Genomic DNA, 20,914 nt, shown 5'->3' on the forward strand with positions numbered 1-20,914 from the left:
ATAAGAATTTAATTACATAAGAAATCATTGGTGCTACAGAGAATGGACGATGGTAATTCCCATGAAATAGACTTTAGCACAAGCGGCTTTGACATTTTGGGCAAAATTTAACAATTAAAGAGCCATATTTAGTGGAACAGCCTTCTCCTGAAAACATTTTCAGAAAAAAAAAAATGAGAAGGAAGGATCACTTATATGGTAGCAATAACCCTAATTTATCTCCAAATTTACAAGGAATTAACTTAAAAAAAATATATTACAAATTACCTTTTTCTTGAAGTAGAAAAGAAGAAACATATTATTCTTCAAATCCTGCAAGAAAACACTAATTATAAGAAACATTCAAGAGTCATCTGTGTCTGCCACCATTTACTTGTACCCAGTATACTCGGCAATAATAGCTCATAAGTAATGAGAGTCTTTTAGAAAGTTAAGTTTTGAGATACCGATCATTGTTTGGGGTTTAATTAGAGATGAGTAGTTCTGGAACAGATAACTCAGCACATTACTATCAGTATCAGAGTTAGAATATGTAGATCCATAACAAGAGGGAGTTACAGGATATGACCTTAGAAACTGAAGTGTATCCAAGTCTGCTCCACCATTGTTTGAATCAAACCTACTTCAAACTTCCGCTATTAATAGCCAGCCACTGCAGCACATGACAATAAATTCTCATAAACGTCATTAAGTCAAAATTAATTATTGTAGAAATGAAAAACTGCTTGTAAAATGTAAACCATGTCTTGAGAACTCTGTTTGCTTCCTGCAGGTAGCTTGAGAAATTGGTTCCCATTAGTGAGAGACAAAAGACAGCAACATCAACAGATGATGAATCCAAGGGTGTCCGCAAAAAAGACACAAGTGATGTGAATGCACAAACTATATTAAATTCCTATATAACCTCCTATAATTTGATGTTAAATTAAAGGTCACATAGAAAGCAACAGCTCCTCTGACGTTAAATTCTTTTGCAACTTCCTAGACATTGCATTGATTGACTTGTCAGCCTGTCAGAATGAAAGAGAAATGTTAACAATCTTATTGCAAGGAAGCCATGCTTCATAATAGAGTATCTCTTTCTCACAGCAGATAAGCTGGATTTCAGTTTTTTTCCTAAGATCCATTCTCGACAATCCCAGTTGGAAAGGAATCTGTAAGCATAATCCTGTCAGTTATTACCAAAGTAAAATAGTATTTACCACAAGCTGTTAAATCACATTCCACATATATAGAACAGTGAAATAAATGTCTGAACATAAGAGCATATGGTGCACCAATAGTATGGACATACACACACGTGCACACATGCTTGTATATAAATGTATGCATGCACCAAGAAAACACAGCTATGTAGTATTTTGCCTTAGTTTTAAAAGCCTGCTGATTTCTTATTGCATCCTATAAAAGAGAAGGTTCAGTTCATTGTTACAAGGCATAATTGTCACTAAATTAGACGCTTGCTCAATATATATGGTCATTTGTACAGCTAGTTTTTCCCCTTTCCATATGCCTAATGTTGTTTGGGCAATGGAAGTGACTCCATTAGATTATGATAGTGCGATAGCAAATATGCAAGACATGGGCTGGAGATAGATTATAGAATTAGGGTGCACTACAATTCAAAGTTGACAACCAAGTTGGCTAGGTTAAGGTACAGTAATCAAACGCCAAATTGAGAATTTTGAAACAAGTGAGAGCTTTTGTTAATACTGCAAGTTAGGTCAAATAAATGACAGACAGCTAACTTAAACCTTTTAAAGGTTTAACTTGTTCGGTGGATTCAGCACCTCAGGTTAAATTTATAAAACCCAAAATTGAACAACTGCATACTTAAAAATATCAAAATACTAAACTGAACAAACTGTTGTAAGTATCAAATCAAACCAAATACACTAAATTGACTTGTTTTGGTTGATTAATTTGGTTCAAACCAAATAGTGCACAATACTACTAATAGGAGGAAACAAACAAAACACATCCGTGAAAGTAAAGAGCACTAGCTACTTCTGAGCCACCCTTGTGGAATCCTAGTCGCTGCTTAAAATGTCTAGAATATGATGCAACTCAAAAGCAGGCTAAAGGGATACACGATGACAGTGATTTTTGTGTTAGTATTAATATGTAGACATCAATTAGTTGGGATAATGACAATTAATGTACAAGCATAAAAGTACACAATATAGAAAGTGCACATAAAACTGAGAAGGTTCAAGGGCATTAAATTTGGCAGCTACATAAATTATGGATTAGGATGGACATATTTCCTGGTATCAAACATAGCTTATTTTTTAAGTAACATTTTAGACTTTTAATGTCTTCATTCAATTATATTTTAAGTCTTAGAAGTTAGCACCTAGTAGCAACAATAGGCTGACATATTCTAACTGAGAAAAAGACTTGTTAGATCAAACTCAATCTTCAAGCCTTAGCCTAGAGATTTAGAAAAACCAGATTACAATTTAAAGATTAAAATTTCATCTAGTTTACCTTTGGATATAAGATAGCTGTCCCATTTGTCAGACATTAAGCTCATTTCTCTCTATCTGATGGCAAGCTTCTTCAACAAACTAAGATCACAAGAAGTTACCATAATGAGAGCATTACCAAATGTTTGAAGGAGTTGATCCATGGAAGTGTAAACATTAAACAACGCTTACCCTGCCAAACTGCATTGAAATTCTGGACTCCAAATCGTCAAGTAACTGACTCACAAATCCTGCTGCATCAGCCTTCTGTCCAGAAAGGTAATGCTCAGTGATACCATGCATTGAAATACAAAGCAACGGATCAATCTTGTACGCCCAGTCCACCACGGCATAAAAGTGCTCCTAGAAAGCCGGATTATGATAAGTATTGTGACTCAGAATCCTAGTTAATAAGGACATAACATAGCTAAGAGATGACTACAGAAAAAGCTTGAACTATGAATTTCACCAGGAATGTCTTTATAAAACCTTCAGAAAGCAAAGTTTCATAACCTAAATGAACCAATAAAAGATTAATTGAATGCATAGAAGTGTAAATTGGCATACTGGTGAAAACCTACAAAAAATCATCCAAGAACTAAATTATCCTCTTAAACTGTTCTATAACAGTACATGGAAAAACATTCGGTTTACTTTCATCATGTATAATCTACACCATATAAAACTTCAACTCAACAATATAAAGCTGTAATCTGCTTTATAAATTCAAAGGATTCACAAAGACAGGCCAAACTAAAAGAAATTTCTACAACATACTGGAAACATACAAAAACGAAACTCACCTGAATTCCATCAAGTAACTCTTGAAGAGCTTCATTTAATGTTCCCAACTCAGAGGAACTATTATCTAGAGAAAGAAATGTATGACTCTCGTGGAATACATCAGACATGAAATATACATATTGGGTAAATTGGAGAGAAAGGAAAGACAATTACTTGGGCTGACATCACTGCCATACGCAGCCATGAGGCTCATATTATCATCATTTGTTTGATTGCCATCTGATCCAATTTTGACAGTTGGCATGAGTGCAGGAACTTCAAAGCACATAAAATGTGCGAAGAAAAAGCTCTGCAATAAGAAAATAACTCATACTTATCAACCAACAGAGGAATTCATTATAAAATACAATTCTTGAACAAACAGGAAGAAAACCTCATCTACAAGAAGGGGAATGAAAATTGTTAGCATCTTTGAATATGCTTCAGAAATTGTAGCAATATCAGAACTATTTGCAGTCTGGTTGGAGCCGGTCAAGCCAACCTGTTGGGTTTTTTGATGCCTTTGTACTGGCGCACAGTACATTTGCCAATCCCCTTGCCTGGAAATAAGAAAAAGCTCAACAAAATCAATGTCAAAAAAAATGTAGGGCACTTGGAGAAATGTTTTTAGGATCATAATCACTCGAGCTACACACAATAAGACACCATATGGAAGCTATGGAGCATAAACCACAAAAGACCCGAAGAGGTTCATTATTACAGTAGATATTCTTACAATTTAGATCCACACACTTTCCAGGTGTCACTGACAGAAAAGGTTCTATTATCAGGCAAATTACATTATGCATATAAACATGACAGCTGAACATGAATACATAAAAAACATTTCTGTTACTAACCTCGCGACGAAGTAGCAAGTTGAGGGAATGACAGTAAGCCTTTCTCAAAGGGCCCAAACAGTCCTTGTCCAGACTCTGAAAATTTTATACAATATAACACAATCAGATTAAAAAAAAAACTATAGCCAGCACCTGACAATTTCCATTTAACTTGCTGTTATTAACAATTTAGAACCTTCAAGTGCTGCAGAAGCCGTGCATAGGTCCGACATTTGTACCTCAAATCTGCATGATCAGGCCTCTTCAACTGTCCTCACTGCATGGTTTGAAAAAACTCAGATTTAAATGTCAAAATTTATTGGTGTAAACTGCTAGAACAAAATTAAGCTCCAAATTTACCTGTGAAAAATAACTCTTGTCGCTTATCATAAAATCTACTAAACTGGCAAAATATTTCCTTAAGAACCCTAAAGCCCCACGAACAAAAGTGCCCTTTAACTTTTCTAAGTCAGCACGTTTTTCCTTAACCCATGCAATCATTTTAAAAATAACTTGTCAATATCAATGATTGACTTGTTAAAGGAACAATGAGTAGCAATAAATAAATTGGAGTAGCATTTCGGGGAAATTGAATCTATTAACTTAAGCTCAATTTCAATTATTGCCCATGCCTATTTCATTGTTTTGAGCCTTATAGTAGGATTTGAAGGAAGATAAAAGAATAGGAGAATACTCTTCAATTACTTTTCAGGAACTATTGTAAAAAAAAAAAAGAGGCTCCAAATACTTATCTCCAATAGCAGTTTATTTCCAGCATATAATATATTCGTTTGCCAGCAGAATATGTAATATGGCTATGCATCAAAGAGTTATTTGGTATGACATGAAAAAGTAAGTGATATTTGTCATGCAAAAATGGATTACTTCTTCATTCTGTGCAACCAAAAGAAAAGTGATGGATCCCTGACCAGGAATAATTGGCATTTCAAACAAGGGATAGCACACATACAGCTCGCATGTTAGCATAGCATGGATTCAGATTTGGCACTTCAAGGTTAGGAATTGCACCTGTTAACCATTCACATGCTTCAACATTCTTAAGCATCCGCGCTTCATCGAAGGAACCACTAATCAAAGATGCTACATACTGATTGCCACATAAGTGTCACAAGGTAAACCAGCCAACATCAATATTTAAAAATGAGAAACTTAGAATCACTTCCACCAATACCATACTGATTGCCACATGGTTGCATTAAGTTTCCAGTTGATGTCTCTTTAGTCTGGTTGGTGAACAGAGCTCTCACAAAAATCACAAGACTTGATTAGCATCCATTAAATTTGATTTCCTTGCAAGCTAATCATCCAATTGATGGAGAAGCATAGATATACTCTGGCAGCAGAACACAAAGCCTGTTCAGCAGAAATAAATGGATGCATCAAAATCTGCTAGCCACAAATTATCATCACAAGAAATTGATGTATCAATTAAATGATGCTATTTTCATAGCATCATCACAAGATTATGTTATGAAAGAACTAATAACTAATTTCTCAAAACAAATATTGGTGCTGGATATCCTCTTATTAGAAGCAAACACTTATTTGTCAGAGTACATCTTATGAGCATCGAGAAAATGATATGTTTTTCCTAAATTAAAGAACTCAGGAAACAGAACTCGTTCAACTAGAAATGGCCAGACTGCTGCATTACAAGAATCACAAGAGATTGAACAAACTATAAAACAAAAACAATGTATAAACAACATATTAACATTCTCTTGAGCATGGAAAAAAAAAATTGATTTTTACCAAAAACAGTTGTTAACTAGAATCACATGAGATTGACCAAAATATATAACAAAAGCAATGTACAAACAACATATTTGGTAAAAGGCGTGACAAAAATTTCATTCTTGACAAATAATAAGAATGGATTCAGATAGAAAAAACAAGCCTTTCATTGTTAAATCAGTTCAAAACCACCGATAATGAACACTTACTCTCAAAAGTCCAAGCTCAATCTCGCCCTGCAAATCATTCAACACAACAATCAGTTCCAATAAAACTCCACAATGAAAAGCTCTAATCCATAACACAGAGCCAACATTTCCTAGATTTAAATCAAATATCAAAACCAGAAAGCAAGAAAAACACAAAAAAAGGATGCAAGGGAAGGAGTAAGATAGATCACCATGACGGCATTGCAAGCCCCTCACTTGTCATCAATAGATAGAACCAGAACGAACACTGCCAAGATGACGACGACGACAACCGAGGTAATGGATTGAATAATCTTTGCTCGTTCCCTTCCCTCCATTTAGCCAGCAAGCTCGAGCTCTTTGTTGTTCGAAGCTGTGACCCGGATCGAAAGTGGTCACTGCCTTTCAAATGCATTTTATTTGTAAGCGTGACGAATTTTTAAGTAATTATGGCTTTTCTAATGAATTTTTTCTGAACATTGGTCAATCACATTAAGAACCAACAAAGGTTATGTTTGCACATGAACTAACATCAAACAACTTACAACAAAAGAAACCCAACTAATGAAAGGCACCAAAAAAAAAAAGACTCTTAACCTTCTCATCAACTGAAAAACCATGTTACAAATAAATTCTGACCAAAATAACAGCAGTAAATACTTCATTATTCATTAGTCCTCTGAGTAATTGAAACCATTACATAGTTTTTTTTTTGAAGAAAGAGCTCCAAGAGCTTATTATTAACCAAATAAAAAACTAGTTTGAAAGGAATAACGAATACAGGCCAACTAGGGCAAAAGGAAATAGCAAAAACTAAAAAACACAAAAACAAGGAAGGAGCAGCTTATAAAAAACACAAAAAAGTTGATCGATCAATAGACTTCATCATCAGCCACCTTGGCAGGTCCAAACCTTGATAATTAATATAAGGAGAACATGCATCTGTCCGATGTTGTTAACCCCAAGTCTCCAGCCCAACAACACCAACACTCATCTCCTTAATTTCACTGTTCACTTAAACAATACTCATCCCCTCCACTTCAATCTCCTCACAACACATCATCATCATCATCATCCCCATCACTAACACATACATTAACTCAATAAATCCCCCAAAAAAAAATCCCATGCCCAAATAAAATAAATAAAAAGTCTCAAAAAAAAGACCTATTAACCATGGAAAACTCAAAGGCTCCAACCCAGAGCCCTGATCATCATCATCATCTCCAGTCTTCAGAGGGTTTGGGACTAAACACAAGAAGCATTGTATTGCTTGAGAAGACAGAATCACTCTTTTATCTCCAAATGCTAAATTGCTAATGCTTTACTTAGAAATCATCTCCTGCAGTCCTCTCCAACCTCACACATCACTTCTCAGTTCTCTCTAACTCAAATAAATCCCCATTCCCAAATAATAATAATAATAATAATAATAATAATAATAATAAATCCCCATCAATCACTTCTCTCTAGCCCAAAAAAAAAAAAATAAAAAAATAAAAAAATAATAATAATAATAATAATAATAATAATAATAACTCAAATCCACAGTACTTCTGAACCCAATGAACTAAAAGATAGATATTTTATTCCCCAACCCAGTAAACTGTAAAGAGGATCACTCTCATCTCCAACCTTTCCCTTTACTTAGAAAAATACCCTTCTTTCCATTTCCCTCTCCCCCTTCCTTTCTCTCCTCTCCTCTCATTTCATATCCTCTCATGTCCTGTTGCACAGGACTCGTCAGGAGATAGAGACTATTGTGCAGGACTCAAGGAAAACTTCATTCCAAGTTTAAAGAATACATAATGCAATGAAATATATTAGTAGAATGGTTGTTATGATTTGCATATTGATGTAATTAGGAGTAAGAGTAATTAATTAGAAGAGTTGTGACATATTGAATGAGGGTTAGCTGTCCTGGCATAGAATGAATGCCAGGCTAGAAAAGTTTGTTAGAATTGTAATGATTCTATATAACAGTGAATGATGAATGGAGAAACGCATCTTTAGCCTCAATTTTCTCTAATTCTCTACTCCTTCCTCTCCTTCTCTTCTTCTTCTTCTTCTCTTCCTCTTCTCATCTTCCTATCTGAAATTCCCTTGAATTATCATCCATCCTATACAACATCTCCTCTCTTCTCTTTTATATCTACTAATTCATTAATTAAATGATCACATTGAGATGATCAATATTAACACAATCAGTAAATCAATAATACAACCAGAAAAATTAAATGTTTGTTTTCAATTAATACACAAAGTTCCACAACACCCATTAAAAGTTACTCATTTTACACGACACCCCAAATTCTGAATAGCACAAGTGCCACAAACTGAAATCAATATGAAGCTAAATAATTGAATATACAGAGAGATCAACAAAACAAAAAAAAATAGTGGGATATTTATACTATCATCTATTGGGATTACATTATCAACACAAGAAATCAATGTATCAATTGAATGATACATCAAACCTGTTGGGATCAAAAACACCAGTATGATGACCAATAGTACAGTAAAAATTTCCTTTTTAATATAAGCAATATGGTATGACTTATGAGACATATATGGAAAGAGTATCATTAACTCTCTTAAAGTATCAAATCACTACCCAATTATTTGTGTGATCAATTCACAAGAAGAAAAGAAAATGTGAACTTGTGTGAGGTAAGCAATCACCCAATTGCTTGTGTGATCAGTTTACAAGAAAACCAAGGTAAGATGAATTAGCAAATAACATAAATTACCACAGACATATGAATAAATTTTAGCTGAAATTCCAAGTCATCCAGATTAAAGCACAGCACCAAAAAGATCTAAATTGGATATTCAACTCTCAGTCAAGGAAACTAAATGATTAACACTGATGATCAAACTGAAATTAAATCACAAACTTCTGATGTATTGCTAATAATTTGACTGGTATTTGTAATTTGAATAAAGATATGAAGATTATATATATGGCATTCATAGTTCATAGTTGATAAAGCAAGATGAATATCATTACAAGCCTCTTTTGCAAATAAAGTTTCCAGCAATCAACATATATTTGTTGTACTCTAAGAATATACATGTGTTTGAGAAAGAAATCAGTGAAGTTTTTAAAATATGCAGCCAATCAACATATCCTCTTTCAGCAATCCTTGTAAGTCAACAACTCTTCATTATTGATGCACATGCTAGCAAACTTTAACGACATCTGACTCTTCCTGGTTCACTGCATCAAAGATAACACAACAATGAAGTTACAGCAGAAATAAATTCCTGCATCAAAGAAAACTAACAGAACTAAACCAAATAAAAAATAAATTCCTCTCCTACCAGGAAGCCTGCGGGAAAAAAAAAACAGAGAAATGTAACAAGGAGAATACATACATACATACATACATACCTTAGGCTCCATGACACTTCTTTCAGAGTTCATGCAAATTTCTTTTATGGACCTCAAAAAATAGGGAGTCTCAATAGTCAAAGAAAAATTCCAAAATGTCGACTAAAACATTCAATCCCAATAAAAGAATAAGTTTCACTCCTATTTATGGTTCCTCCCATGTGTAAGCATTCAGTCCTTCCTACTTCGCTTTCCTTCGACCCGGATCAAGTTATGCAAACCAAAAACTTATTAGACAATGAGGTAGCTTTCACAATGAGGTCGGTAGCTTTCACACATCCCCTAAGGTAGCCCTTTCTCTCGGGAAAATTAACAACTACACATTGATGTTGCATACTATCGAATTACTCAGGAGTAGCTTTCACACATCAAAAAAGGTAGCTCTTTTTGCCCGTAGAACAGTAGCTTTCACTCATCCCCTGAGGTAGCCCTTTCTCTCTTTTATCATCAAAAACACACTTGTAATGCATAGTATCCGATTATAGGAGTGGCTTTCACACAATAAGGGTGGTAGCTATTTCCGCCCTTTGAACAATAGCTTTCACACATCCCTTGAGGTAGCCCTCACTCCAGGTAAATCATCAAGCACACTTTCCTCAAGCATAGTGTCCATTTACCTTAGAGCGGCTTTCACACTATAAGGGTGGTAGCTCTTTCCTCCCTTTAAATACTAGCTTTCACACACATGGTCAAAATAAGTTTCTATTCACAACAACTTTCTCTAAGCATCTAGATCGCTATATAGTAAAGACTGGACGCTCTAAAAATGTGTGAAGGAACCAAAAAATAAAGTAAAACCAATGATAGACTCAAGAAAGAAATTAAAATCGACAAATGTCATTTTTCTAGACTAAGAGACTCCCAAACAATGCTAGGCCCTCAAAAGCACATTCACCTGCATATAATCAGGGTAATTATTTGAGTAATTACTTTATTATTGTTAAAAATAAATATTTAAAAAAAGATGAAGAAGAAATATAATGTGTTAGTGATTACAAAGGCAACAATCATCAAGGAAATAGCAATAGAAAATTCATCTAAATCTACTCAGCATGATTTGACAATTTTGTTTTTTATGATCATAAAACTATATATATTTATAAATGAAAAAATTTTAATTTTCATTATTTTCTATAAACGAGGCTCAACAAAAATCAGTGTTTGTATACTTAAAAAAGGACAATAATTTCTCAAAGTAAAAAAATACATAACAATACCATGTGTCTTTCAATGTTTCTTTAATTTCTACTTACTAGAATTTGATCATCACTCCAAGTCTTCTCTTTGGTTTAAATAAACTCTGTTTTCTAATTTGTTGTTGTTCTTGTTTCGAAAGAGCTTGTGGTTTAATCAACTGTATTTTTCTCCTCTTCTTTTCTGCAGATATTTAAAAAAAAAATATTAAAATTAAAAGATTTAAAGAGATTTATATAGATTTGAATTATTAGAATACTAAATTATACATATATATATATATATATATATATATATGGATGCATAAACTCAGAAACACACCTTGTTCTTGTTGTCTTTCAATGAACTTCCTCTTGGAACTCTCTAGTTTTGCTTGGAGAGATACATCATCAAGAGAAGCCAAACAATCCTATAAAATCCAAGTTATTCAAAGTGTTAGTTCTATTGCTAATCTTCAGTGAAACATTGGTTTTAATTGAACTTTAATATTAATTCATTTTGAACAAAGTCCCATCAGAAGCACTCATTTGTTCAGTGTTTAATTTATAATGTTCAATGAATGAAACAGTAATTATTTTACTATGAATTGTAACTATTTAAGTAATAGAATTACTACCTTTTGTTGATTCTGATCCTGCTTTGTTGTATTAGAGCTAGTGACTTCACATGATTGTGATTTCTGAGGTTTTGAGCATTTCTCTGAATTGTTCTCAGTGACTGAACTAGTACATGGACAAATAGAGTCCTCTTGCATTTGAGTTTCAATCCTCTGCTCATTTTGGTTCATAGACTTGTGATCATTGTCTTCAACATCATCGTCTTCAATCAATAATTTTCTCCTCTTTTTTTCTGCATATATTTACAGGAAAAAAATTAAGATAAAAATATTTACAAAGATTTATGTAGCTTTATATTATTAGAGTACCAAAACTACAGATATAGATGCAGATATACACACAAACTCACCTTGTTGTTGTTGTTGTTGTCTCTCAATGAACTTCCTCTCTGAATTCTCCACCTTTGCTTGGAGAGACGCATCATCAAGAGAAGCCAAGCGATCCTATAAAATCCAAGTTATTTAAAGTGTTAGTTCTATTGCTAATCTTCAGTGAAACATTGGTTTTAATTGAACTTTAGTATTAATTCATTTTGAACAAAGTCCCATCAGAAGCACTCATTTGTTCAGTGTTTAATTTATTATGTTCAATGAATGAAACAGTAATTATTTTACTATGAATTGTAACTATTTAAGTAATAGAATTACTACCTTTTGTTGATTCTGATCCTGCTTTGTTGTATTAGAGCTAGTGACTTCAAATGATTGTGATTTCTGAGGTTTTGAGCATTTCTCTGAATTGTTCTCAGTGACTGAACTAGTACATGGACAAATAGAGTCCTCTTGCATTTGAGTTTCAATCTTCTGCTCATTTTGGTTCATAGACTTGTGATCATTGTCTTCAACATCATCGTCTTCAATCAATAATTTTCTCCTCTTTTTTTCTGTATGCATTTACAGGAAAAAAAAATTAAGATTAAAAGATTTACAAATATTTATGTAGCTTTATATTATTAGAGTACCAAAATTATAGACATAGATGTAGATATACACACAAACTTACGTTGTTGTTGTTGTTGTTGTTGTTGTTGTTGTCTCTCAATGAACTTCCTCTCTGAATTCTCCACCTTTGCTTGGAGAGAAGCATCATCAAGAGAAGCCAAGCAATCCTATAAAATCCAGGTTATTCAAAGTGTTAGTTCTATTGCTAATCTTCAGTGAAACATTGGTTTTAATTGAACTTTAGTATTAATTCATTTTGAACAAATTTCCATCAGAAGCACTCATTTGTTCAGTGTTTAGTTTATAATGTTCATGAATGAAACAGTAATTATTTTACAATGAATTGTAACTATTTTAAGTAATAGAATTACTACCTTTTGTTGATTCTGATCTTGCTTTGTTGAACTGGAGCTAGTAACTTTGCATAATTGTGAAACTTTCAATTTTGCATTTGTTCCATTACTTTGAGGTTTTGAGCATATTTCTGAATTGTCATCAATGAGTGAACTGGTAATCTCATGCTCATTTTGATTCAAAAGCTTGTAATCATTGTCTTCAATAACATCATCAAGAGAAATGATTTTGTTGAAAAGCTACATCACATAAATAAATTTTGTAAGTCAAAATTTTACATAATGTTGATAAATAAATAAATCAAAACATTAGAATCAGTACCTTAAGAGGATCAAGCGATGCAACTTCAGTGAGCATGCTCTCTGATTCATCAATTGTCGGAAAATCACCCCATAAATCATCTCCATCATTGATTATCCTTTTCCTGCTTGCAATCCAATTCAATGCAATTAAAAACTCATGCATATATAAGTGTGTGTATATATATAGAGGTGAAAAACATATGCATATAACTACATACTCATCATGAGTGTCCGAGTTGAGAAGCATGTCAACTATTCTGTCTCTTTGTTGCAGTAACTCTTTCGGATGACACAACTGCATGCATTAATATAATGTGTTAGTGATTACAGAGGAAACAATCATCAAGGAAATAGCAATAGAAAATTCATCTAAATCTACTCAGCATGATTTGACAATTTTGTTTTTTATGATCATAAAACTATATATATTTATAAATGAAAAAATGTTAATTTTCATTATTTTCTATAAACGAGGCTCAACAAACATTAGTGTTTGTATACTTAAAAAAAGGACAATAATTTCTCAAAGTAAAAAAATACATAACAATACCATGTGTCTTTCAATGTTTCTTTAATTTCTACTTTACTAGAATTTGATCAACACTCCAAGTCTTCTCTTTAGTTTAAATGAACTCTGTTTTCTAATTTGTTGTTGTTCTTGTTTCGGAAAAGCCTGTGGTTCAATCAACTGTATTTTTCTCCTCTTCTTTTCTACATATATTTTAAAAAAGAATATTAAAATTAATAGAATACTAAATTATGTATATATATGGACGCATAAACACAGAAACACACCTTGTTGTTGTTGTCTTTCAATGAACTTCCTCTTGGAATTCTCTAGTTTTGCTTGGAGAGAGAGATACATCATCAAGAGAAGCCAAAAAATCCTCTAAAATCCAAGTTCAAATCATAAGTTCATGCCTAACAAAGGATTTGTTAACTGCACGATTTTTTCACTAAGAAATCAATAATAGTCATGGAAAACTCAAAAATCTAATGCATGCCACGGCAATGTTTTTTATAGGCAACTACCACACATTCTACTATGCTCGAAAGGCTGCACTATGCTATACAGGCTACATGTCCAGACATTCAATATGTTTCCAACTGTGATGGTTGTGCTGGGAAGTTGGATCATCCTGCTGATCTCTATGATTATCATGTACAAGGATACTCTTCTGAGATTTCATTAACATTATTCCAACTAAGTATTTGGCTAACATTGATTTCATGGATATGTTTATAGTATTGGTAATGGCATGTTCGCAAAAGCGCATCAGTTTGATTGCACATTACAGTCTTGAACGGGCCCCAAGGTTTGATGCCATTCACATTTTAATAGGTCGATCGAGTTTGTAGCAACGAAAACAACAATTAATCCTGCTCAGCATGCCCTAAGTTACTATGAAAAACTATTTTAAACTGCAGTTCAGACTCACTTTTCCAGGTATTTGTGAGTGAAAATGCAGCCACCAGAAGCAATGTAGGCAAGGGAAGCCATTCCTCTGCATTAGCACAAGCTGCCTTCCGCATCGAACTAGAAATAAACAGGCAGGCTTTCCCATAACTCTTTATAGGGTTTCTCATTGTTCTGGAACATCAAATCATTTTCAAAAGCAAGCTTAATTTGCAGGAAAGTTCTCAATGCTGTCTACATTTAACAAAAAAACAAAAATTAACCTACAAGCAGCAACCATGACACTGATATCATGCTCCACCTTAACATGGCCAGAATATGATTGTTCCTAGAAGCATAGTGACTGTTAAGCCTCTTACTAAGCAATGATGTAGTTGAAATGGCAAGCAATGCACCACTTTTTTGTCAATGGCAATGATTGCAGGTAAAAGATTTATATTCAACACGCTTTCACCACTTGAATGTATCTATTATGCTGATTCTAAAATTTGTTATGACGCCCTAACATTAAATTTCCATGGTACCACGCTATTCAATTCCATCCAAACACAATTTCAATGCCTCGTGACTGTTGGAATTTAAGTTCTACAGCATCACATAGAATTTACTGATATCCTACAAATCTAATAGAAGATTTTGCCCAATAAAGGTGGAGCCCAGATGCTATTGTTTTCAACACATGAAACAGAAATTTTTAAGAAAAACAGGGAAAGCAATGCTGAATATTTTGAACATTAAACAGCAAAAATTTAATGGAAGTTAAAATCACTAACCCGAACAATCTCTTCATAAGTTTCATCATCAATTTCAACCGTGGTGATTATTTCTTCAACATCCCCAAGAATCATATTCAAATGTTGATCATAAGCCTAAAAACCATTAAAAATCATTAGATAAATTCTTAAGTCCATTGTATTCAAGTAACAACAGAAAACATAAATTTACCTGCACGAACACTGGTTCTAATACATTGCAGTTAGCTACAAATGAAAGCAGATGAGCAAACTGTAGGAATTGGCAGGCCAATGCTAACTTTCAGAAACCATCAGGCTGTCCATAATGGAGGAGAAACCAATATGACACCACCTATCTGCGCACAATGTCTTCATATCCTGCCCTGATCTCAAGGATTAAATCTCAAACCTCAACTCCTGGAGTGGCTGGCAGTATCGCGGTGCAATCAACTTGCTTACATATTTGATATCTATTTCCAACCAGCCTCATATTCATGTCATTCCCAAGGATTGGATGTCCCCTGCCCTCAAATTAGCTTATTTTGCTTCCAATCTTCACACCATTTCCTTATTTCATTCTGGCAAGGACGTCCCAAGATGGATCATGAAAAGCATCTCTATAGCTGGTTTCTTATTCTAATATTAGCTAGACTTGTTATTGTTCCCCCATCCTCTTTTTAGCTATTTTCTCTGTATTTTGTTTTACGTGTTTTTCTTTTCTCCTTGTATTTCTTTTTTTTTTTGGGCAATAAATTAGCTCTTTGAGTTCTTCAACAAACAAACAAAAAATATGACACTACCTAACTTTGGTTTTTCTGTTTGCGGTTTTGCAGTTTTGGTGACTTCATGGGTTTCAGTACAAAAATAGTTCAATGAAACATGATGTTTTGGTGACTTCCTATGAGTTTTAACCCTAGTATACAATTTCCCTGATGCATCATCAACAACAAGGTCTAAAATATTATCAGGCACATCATCAATTGTGAAAATAAATTCATTCCCTAAGCCTCCCATTTTCGCCAAACTATCTGCAACTCCATTTGCTTCTCTCCATACATGAGTGACAGTCCATCCTTCAAAAGATGCTAAAATAATATAAATCTGATTCAAAATACTCTTGTACTCCCCTGGTGTAATTCCATGAACATTGTTAATTAAATTCACTGCCACAAGTGAATCAGATTCCAACCACACAAATTTAAAACCAAAATCATGGGCTTTCAAGCAAGCTAAGTAAATCGCGACAAGTTCTGCTTCTAGCACCGTTTTCAATTCATTATAGTTAGCAGCTTCACCAAAAATGACACAACCTTCTTCATCGCGCATAATGTACCCACAACCAACACCTCTGGTAGAGACAGATGCATCACTATTAATTTTGATGTAAGGTGAGTTTGGTTTTACCCATGTAAATCTGTGTAGTTCATAGACAGGACCCTCATCCTGCATGCATCAAAGTGACAAAGGGATTAATTTTGATGCATGACTTGAAAAAATGATCATGTGCTTATATTCATGTTATTTTTGACTCTTAGGGTGAGATTAATTTTTAGATACATATTATTATAGTCCGATTAGGCGGAACTAGGGCCAAAAATCAAGGGGGTGCTAACTTTAATTTAAAAAAAATTATATTACTTCAAACTTAAAATTATAATAATTAATATTTCAAAAAAATATACCACGATTATATCACCATGAGATAAGAGTTTAATTATTCGGTCAAATCCAATCTAGTTTCAATTTAAATATGAAATTTTTATATTAATTCAAACTAAATAATAATAATAATAAAAATATTTTTAAAAAAATATAAAAATATATCATCAACTATCAATCAACTATCATTACTAAGTAAAAGTTGAATCATTCAACCAAATACAATCTAGTTTTAACTAATTTAATAATAAGACTCGTAAGATTATGGCATTCAACAAAATCGTTGTTTTTTAAAATTTGAAGATTTTATATAGAAAAATCTAAATTTTTAATTGGGTGAAATAGCTTGTTACTATAGAATCTAAAAAATAAGTCCACATGATATCCAAGATTATATTAAATATAAACATATAAATACATTCATATTAATTAAAAATATATATATAAGTATATATGTCATATATGTGTGTATATATATATATATATTATATAAGATGCGGCCAAGGGGGTGCTCAAGCACCCCCTTGACCCCTCCTTCCACCCCTGTTATAGTCCCTAGCATGCTCACGCTATCAACTTGATTTGCTGTGAGTTTGGGCCAAGATATTAGCTTTTTAGTAGCTGGTCGGTCATTCAAGATCATCTTTACAGCTTGCAATTATAAGTTGCCATTCCATATGTTTTACTTTGTAATTCTTGAGTCTTAATTTATTCAAGGCGATGTTAGTGAATGCATTTCAAGTAAAGTTTAGTTCTAATAGGATTTTTGGTCGTTTATGAACCAAGAAATCTTGCAACTTGTTTCAAGTAAAGCTTAGTTCTAATAGGAATTTTTGGTCGTTCATGAATATAAACAAGGGTACATGATACGGTGAAATACTTTGCCACATTAGGGCGGTTTAGTTTTGAAATATTATTATAATCAATCCGAAATTAAAAATTACCTAATCACATCTCTAATAATGTATTTGGTATTTCATTTGTTTTTTTAATAAAAAATCGAACTCATAACTTGTCTATAATTTCAGAAAAAAAATAAAAAAAACTTTTGCAAATAAAGGGTTAGAACAACCTTTTTAATCAACAACATTAATAATATTATTACATGATAATTAGAATAAGAAATTAGAAGTTAAATGCAAAAAAAAAGAGAAAAGAGGAAAGTTGAAAATAAAATGTACCGGGTTCTTGGTTCATGATTCTTGAGCAAAAAGAAGAAAGTGAAGAAGAAAAAGGGATTGATGATCTTTTTATAATATTTTTTTTAAATATTAAATTTTTCCCACCAAAATTACAATTTTTGGAGGGAAAAATTGGTTGCATGTAAAAAAATATCCGGATTAATTTATCCAATCCGAGATATAAATTTAAAAAAATTTTAAAAAAATATTTTTGACATTTACAAAATTGTTATTTTGAGAGAAAAAAATTATGTAAGCCCTCGGAAATGATTTTTTTTTTATTGTAAATTACATTTTAATTTTCAGGATTTTTCTCGAAAGTTATATTTAAAAGTTGCCATATAAAAAACGAAGCTACCATATAATGATATATTTTTTTGAAAAATTAAAAAAATATTTTAAAACATTTTAAAAACCGTTATTTTGAATATATATATATATATATATATGACATGACAAATATTTTTTTAAAAAATTATTCATATCAATAAAAAAATTAAAAACTAAATATTTTAAAAATTAAAAATAAAAAAATATTTTTAAAAAAATCCCAAAAGCATCTCATGATATATTTTTAAAAAAATATAAAAATATTTTTTTAAACATTTAAAAAAATAGTTATTTTTGAAATATAAACATGAAAAAGTATTTTTAAAAATTTTTAAAAAATTAAATATTTTTTTAAAATTTTTAGAAATATTTTTAATATATTTTTTTCATTATATATTTCCAATTATACCTTTTTAAATCCAATAAAATCACAAAACATCAAATTTTAAAAAAATTTTTTTAAAAATAACAAAAAAATCTTTCCATCGAAATATTTGGTTGTCAATAAAAAAACATTTTATATTAATTTTATTTTTCAAATATTAAGTTGGACTTGGACACAAAACTTATATTTATTTAAATATTTAAGTTTGAATTATTAATATTAACAAAAAAATTAATTATTTTTAAAAATTAAGAATGTACTTTTTGTTAAAAAAATAATAACAAATATTTATTATTAAATAATTTTTAATATTTACAACAAAAATCTTATGAATTTTTTTGAAATATTTGGTATATATTTGGTTAGGTATTTTAGTAAAAAAAAAAGTTGATAATTTAAGATTATCGGCTAAGGAAACATGATAATATAAAATTGTTTACTATGCATAAACAATCCATACTTACCATACATATTTTACAATCATTTTATAAATGTTTTTTTTTTCAATAAATGTAGAAATTAATTAATATCATGAGTTTTATCATCATTCATTATTGTCTTTAATCAAGTATCTTATCCATGTTATTTTGACTCTAGGTTATTAAAGTCCCGAATCTATCCAAAATTAAAAATTAGCCAATACATGATTCACACCTATAATAATGTATATGGTATTTCATTCTTTTTAATAAAAAAATAGAACTTATAACTTGTTTATAATTTCAAAAAAAGAAAAAAAGAAAAACTTTGGCAAATAAAGGGTTAGAATAACCTTTTTAATCAACAACATTAAAAAAATATTATTACATAATAATTAGAATAAGAAATTAGAAGTTAAAAAGAAAAAGAGAAAAAGGGGAAAAATTAAAAAAATAGAATGTACCGGTTCTTGATTCATGGTTCTTGAGCAAAAGAAAAAGTGAGGAAGAAGAGGGATTGATGATCTTTTTTTATAATATTTTTTTAAATATTTAATTTTCCCACCAAAATTACAAATTTTAAAAATATAAATCCGAGATTAATTTATCCAATCCGAGATATAAATTTAAAAATTTTAAAAATATATTTGGACATTTACAAAATTGTTATTTTGCAAGAAAAAATTATGTATGCCCTCATGGTGTGATTTTTTTTTTCAAATTACCTTTTAATTTTCATGATTTTTTTTAGAAAGTTATATTTAAAAATATTTTAACGATATTTTGTAAATATATTTTTGAAAATTTTAAAAATATTTTTAAACATTTTAAAAACTGTTATTTTGAATATATAAATATATATATATATATATGACATGACAAATATTTTTAAAATTTATTAATATTAATAAAAATTAAAAATTAATTTTTGTAAAATTAAATTAAAAAAATTTTTAAAAAATTTTTCCCATTAAATCCGATAAAATCACAAAACATCAAACTTTAAAAAATTTTAAAAATAAAAAAATTATTTCCATTTAAATATTTGGTTGGAGATTAAAATTTTTTTTTACAAATACCAAACTTCATATTCTTGGATCATAAAAAATTTGTATAGGGTTCATTTGTAAAACTTTTGCTTTATCAGATAAAAAAGAAAATTTTCACTTCAGTTGAATGAAGAAACTAGATTTACATTTCCTTTATTAGATATTTTTACTAATTCCTTTGAACCATTGAATGTTTTTTTTCCTTTCAATTATATGACTTGTCTAACATGATTCTTCTTCTGCTTTTAAGGGTTTTTTTTGTGTTAAGTAGAGTTGTTGAATTTTCATTGAGTTATAGAAAAATTATAAGATAATATAAAATTTATATTAAATAATAATAATATTTTAATTTATTAATCAGGGCCGAGGAATCCCCGAAACAGAAAAATCCCCGCGGGGATTGGGACGGGAAAAAATATTTCCGTATTTGGGTTCGAGGCCGGGGTCGGGGATGGGAGTGGAAAATCAGGGCCAGGGCCGGGGAATATATCCCCCGGTGAATCCCCGCCCTATTGACATCCCTACATAATAATAATAATAATTGTTTCCAATATAAAATAATGAGACAGTATAACTTTTGATTACATAAACATCATGACAAGGTAGTGCTAACAATCATACATTTAAATGATTGAACCTGTCTTATTGGAAACCAATTTTGTTATCCATTTTGTTATATAGGTATAACACTTTGTTATGCATTTTTTCATGTCGATTAATAGATATATTACTAAACCTTATTTAATTATATATTTAATTATACATGTATACATTAAAGACATACTTATGTTTATTTAATATTTGATGTTCTCCACATAAAACTCATTGAACTCATCGGGGTATATAATCAAACACATTACCGTCATATCACAAGAATGAAGTTCACTATTCCATATTCTATT

At 31.2% G+C, this 20,914-nt stretch overlaps 1 protein-coding gene, 1 long non-coding RNA gene and 1 pseudogene across 2 annotated transcripts; all 3 read right to left on the reverse strand.

Annotated features, from left to right (window-relative positions):
* Window positions 1-32: 32 nt before the first annotated feature.
* On the reverse strand, window positions 33-4,591 carry LOC120263191 (annotated as a pseudogene).
* LOC120262909 lies at window positions 4,592-6,612 on the reverse strand. Its single transcript, XR_005537011.1, has 3 exons — window positions 6,246-6,612; window positions 6,055-6,081; window positions 4,592-5,464 (listed from the first exon to the last, which is right to left on the reverse strand). It is a non-coding gene; the product is annotated as an uncharacterized LOC120262909 (long non-coding RNA).
* A 4,262-nt stretch (window positions 6,613-10,874) lies between these two features.
* Window positions 10,875-12,259, reverse strand: LOC120263192 (transcription factor SPT20 homolog). The gene is made up of 6 exons (XM_039271077.1): window positions 12,244-12,259; window positions 11,892-12,124; window positions 11,591-11,684; window positions 11,241-11,473; window positions 10,946-11,033; window positions 10,875-10,882 (listed from the first exon to the last, which is right to left on the reverse strand). The coding sequence occupies exons 2-6, from the start codon at window positions 12,060-12,062 to the stop codon at window positions 10,875-10,877; spliced, it is 594 nt and encodes a 197-aa protein (XP_039127011.1). The 5' UTR covers window positions 12,063-12,124; window positions 12,244-12,259.
* Between the last annotated feature and the right edge of the window lie 8,655 nt (window positions 12,260-20,914).

Source organism: Dioscorea cayenensis, chromosome 6 (genome assembly GCF_009730915.1).
Source record: "Dioscorea cayenensis subsp. rotundata cultivar TDr96_F1 chromosome 6, TDr96_F1_v2_PseudoChromosome.rev07_lg8_w22 25.fasta, whole genome shotgun sequence".
NCBI classification, from domain to species: domain Eukaryota; kingdom Viridiplantae; phylum Streptophyta; class Magnoliopsida; order Dioscoreales; family Dioscoreaceae; genus Dioscorea; species Dioscorea cayenensis.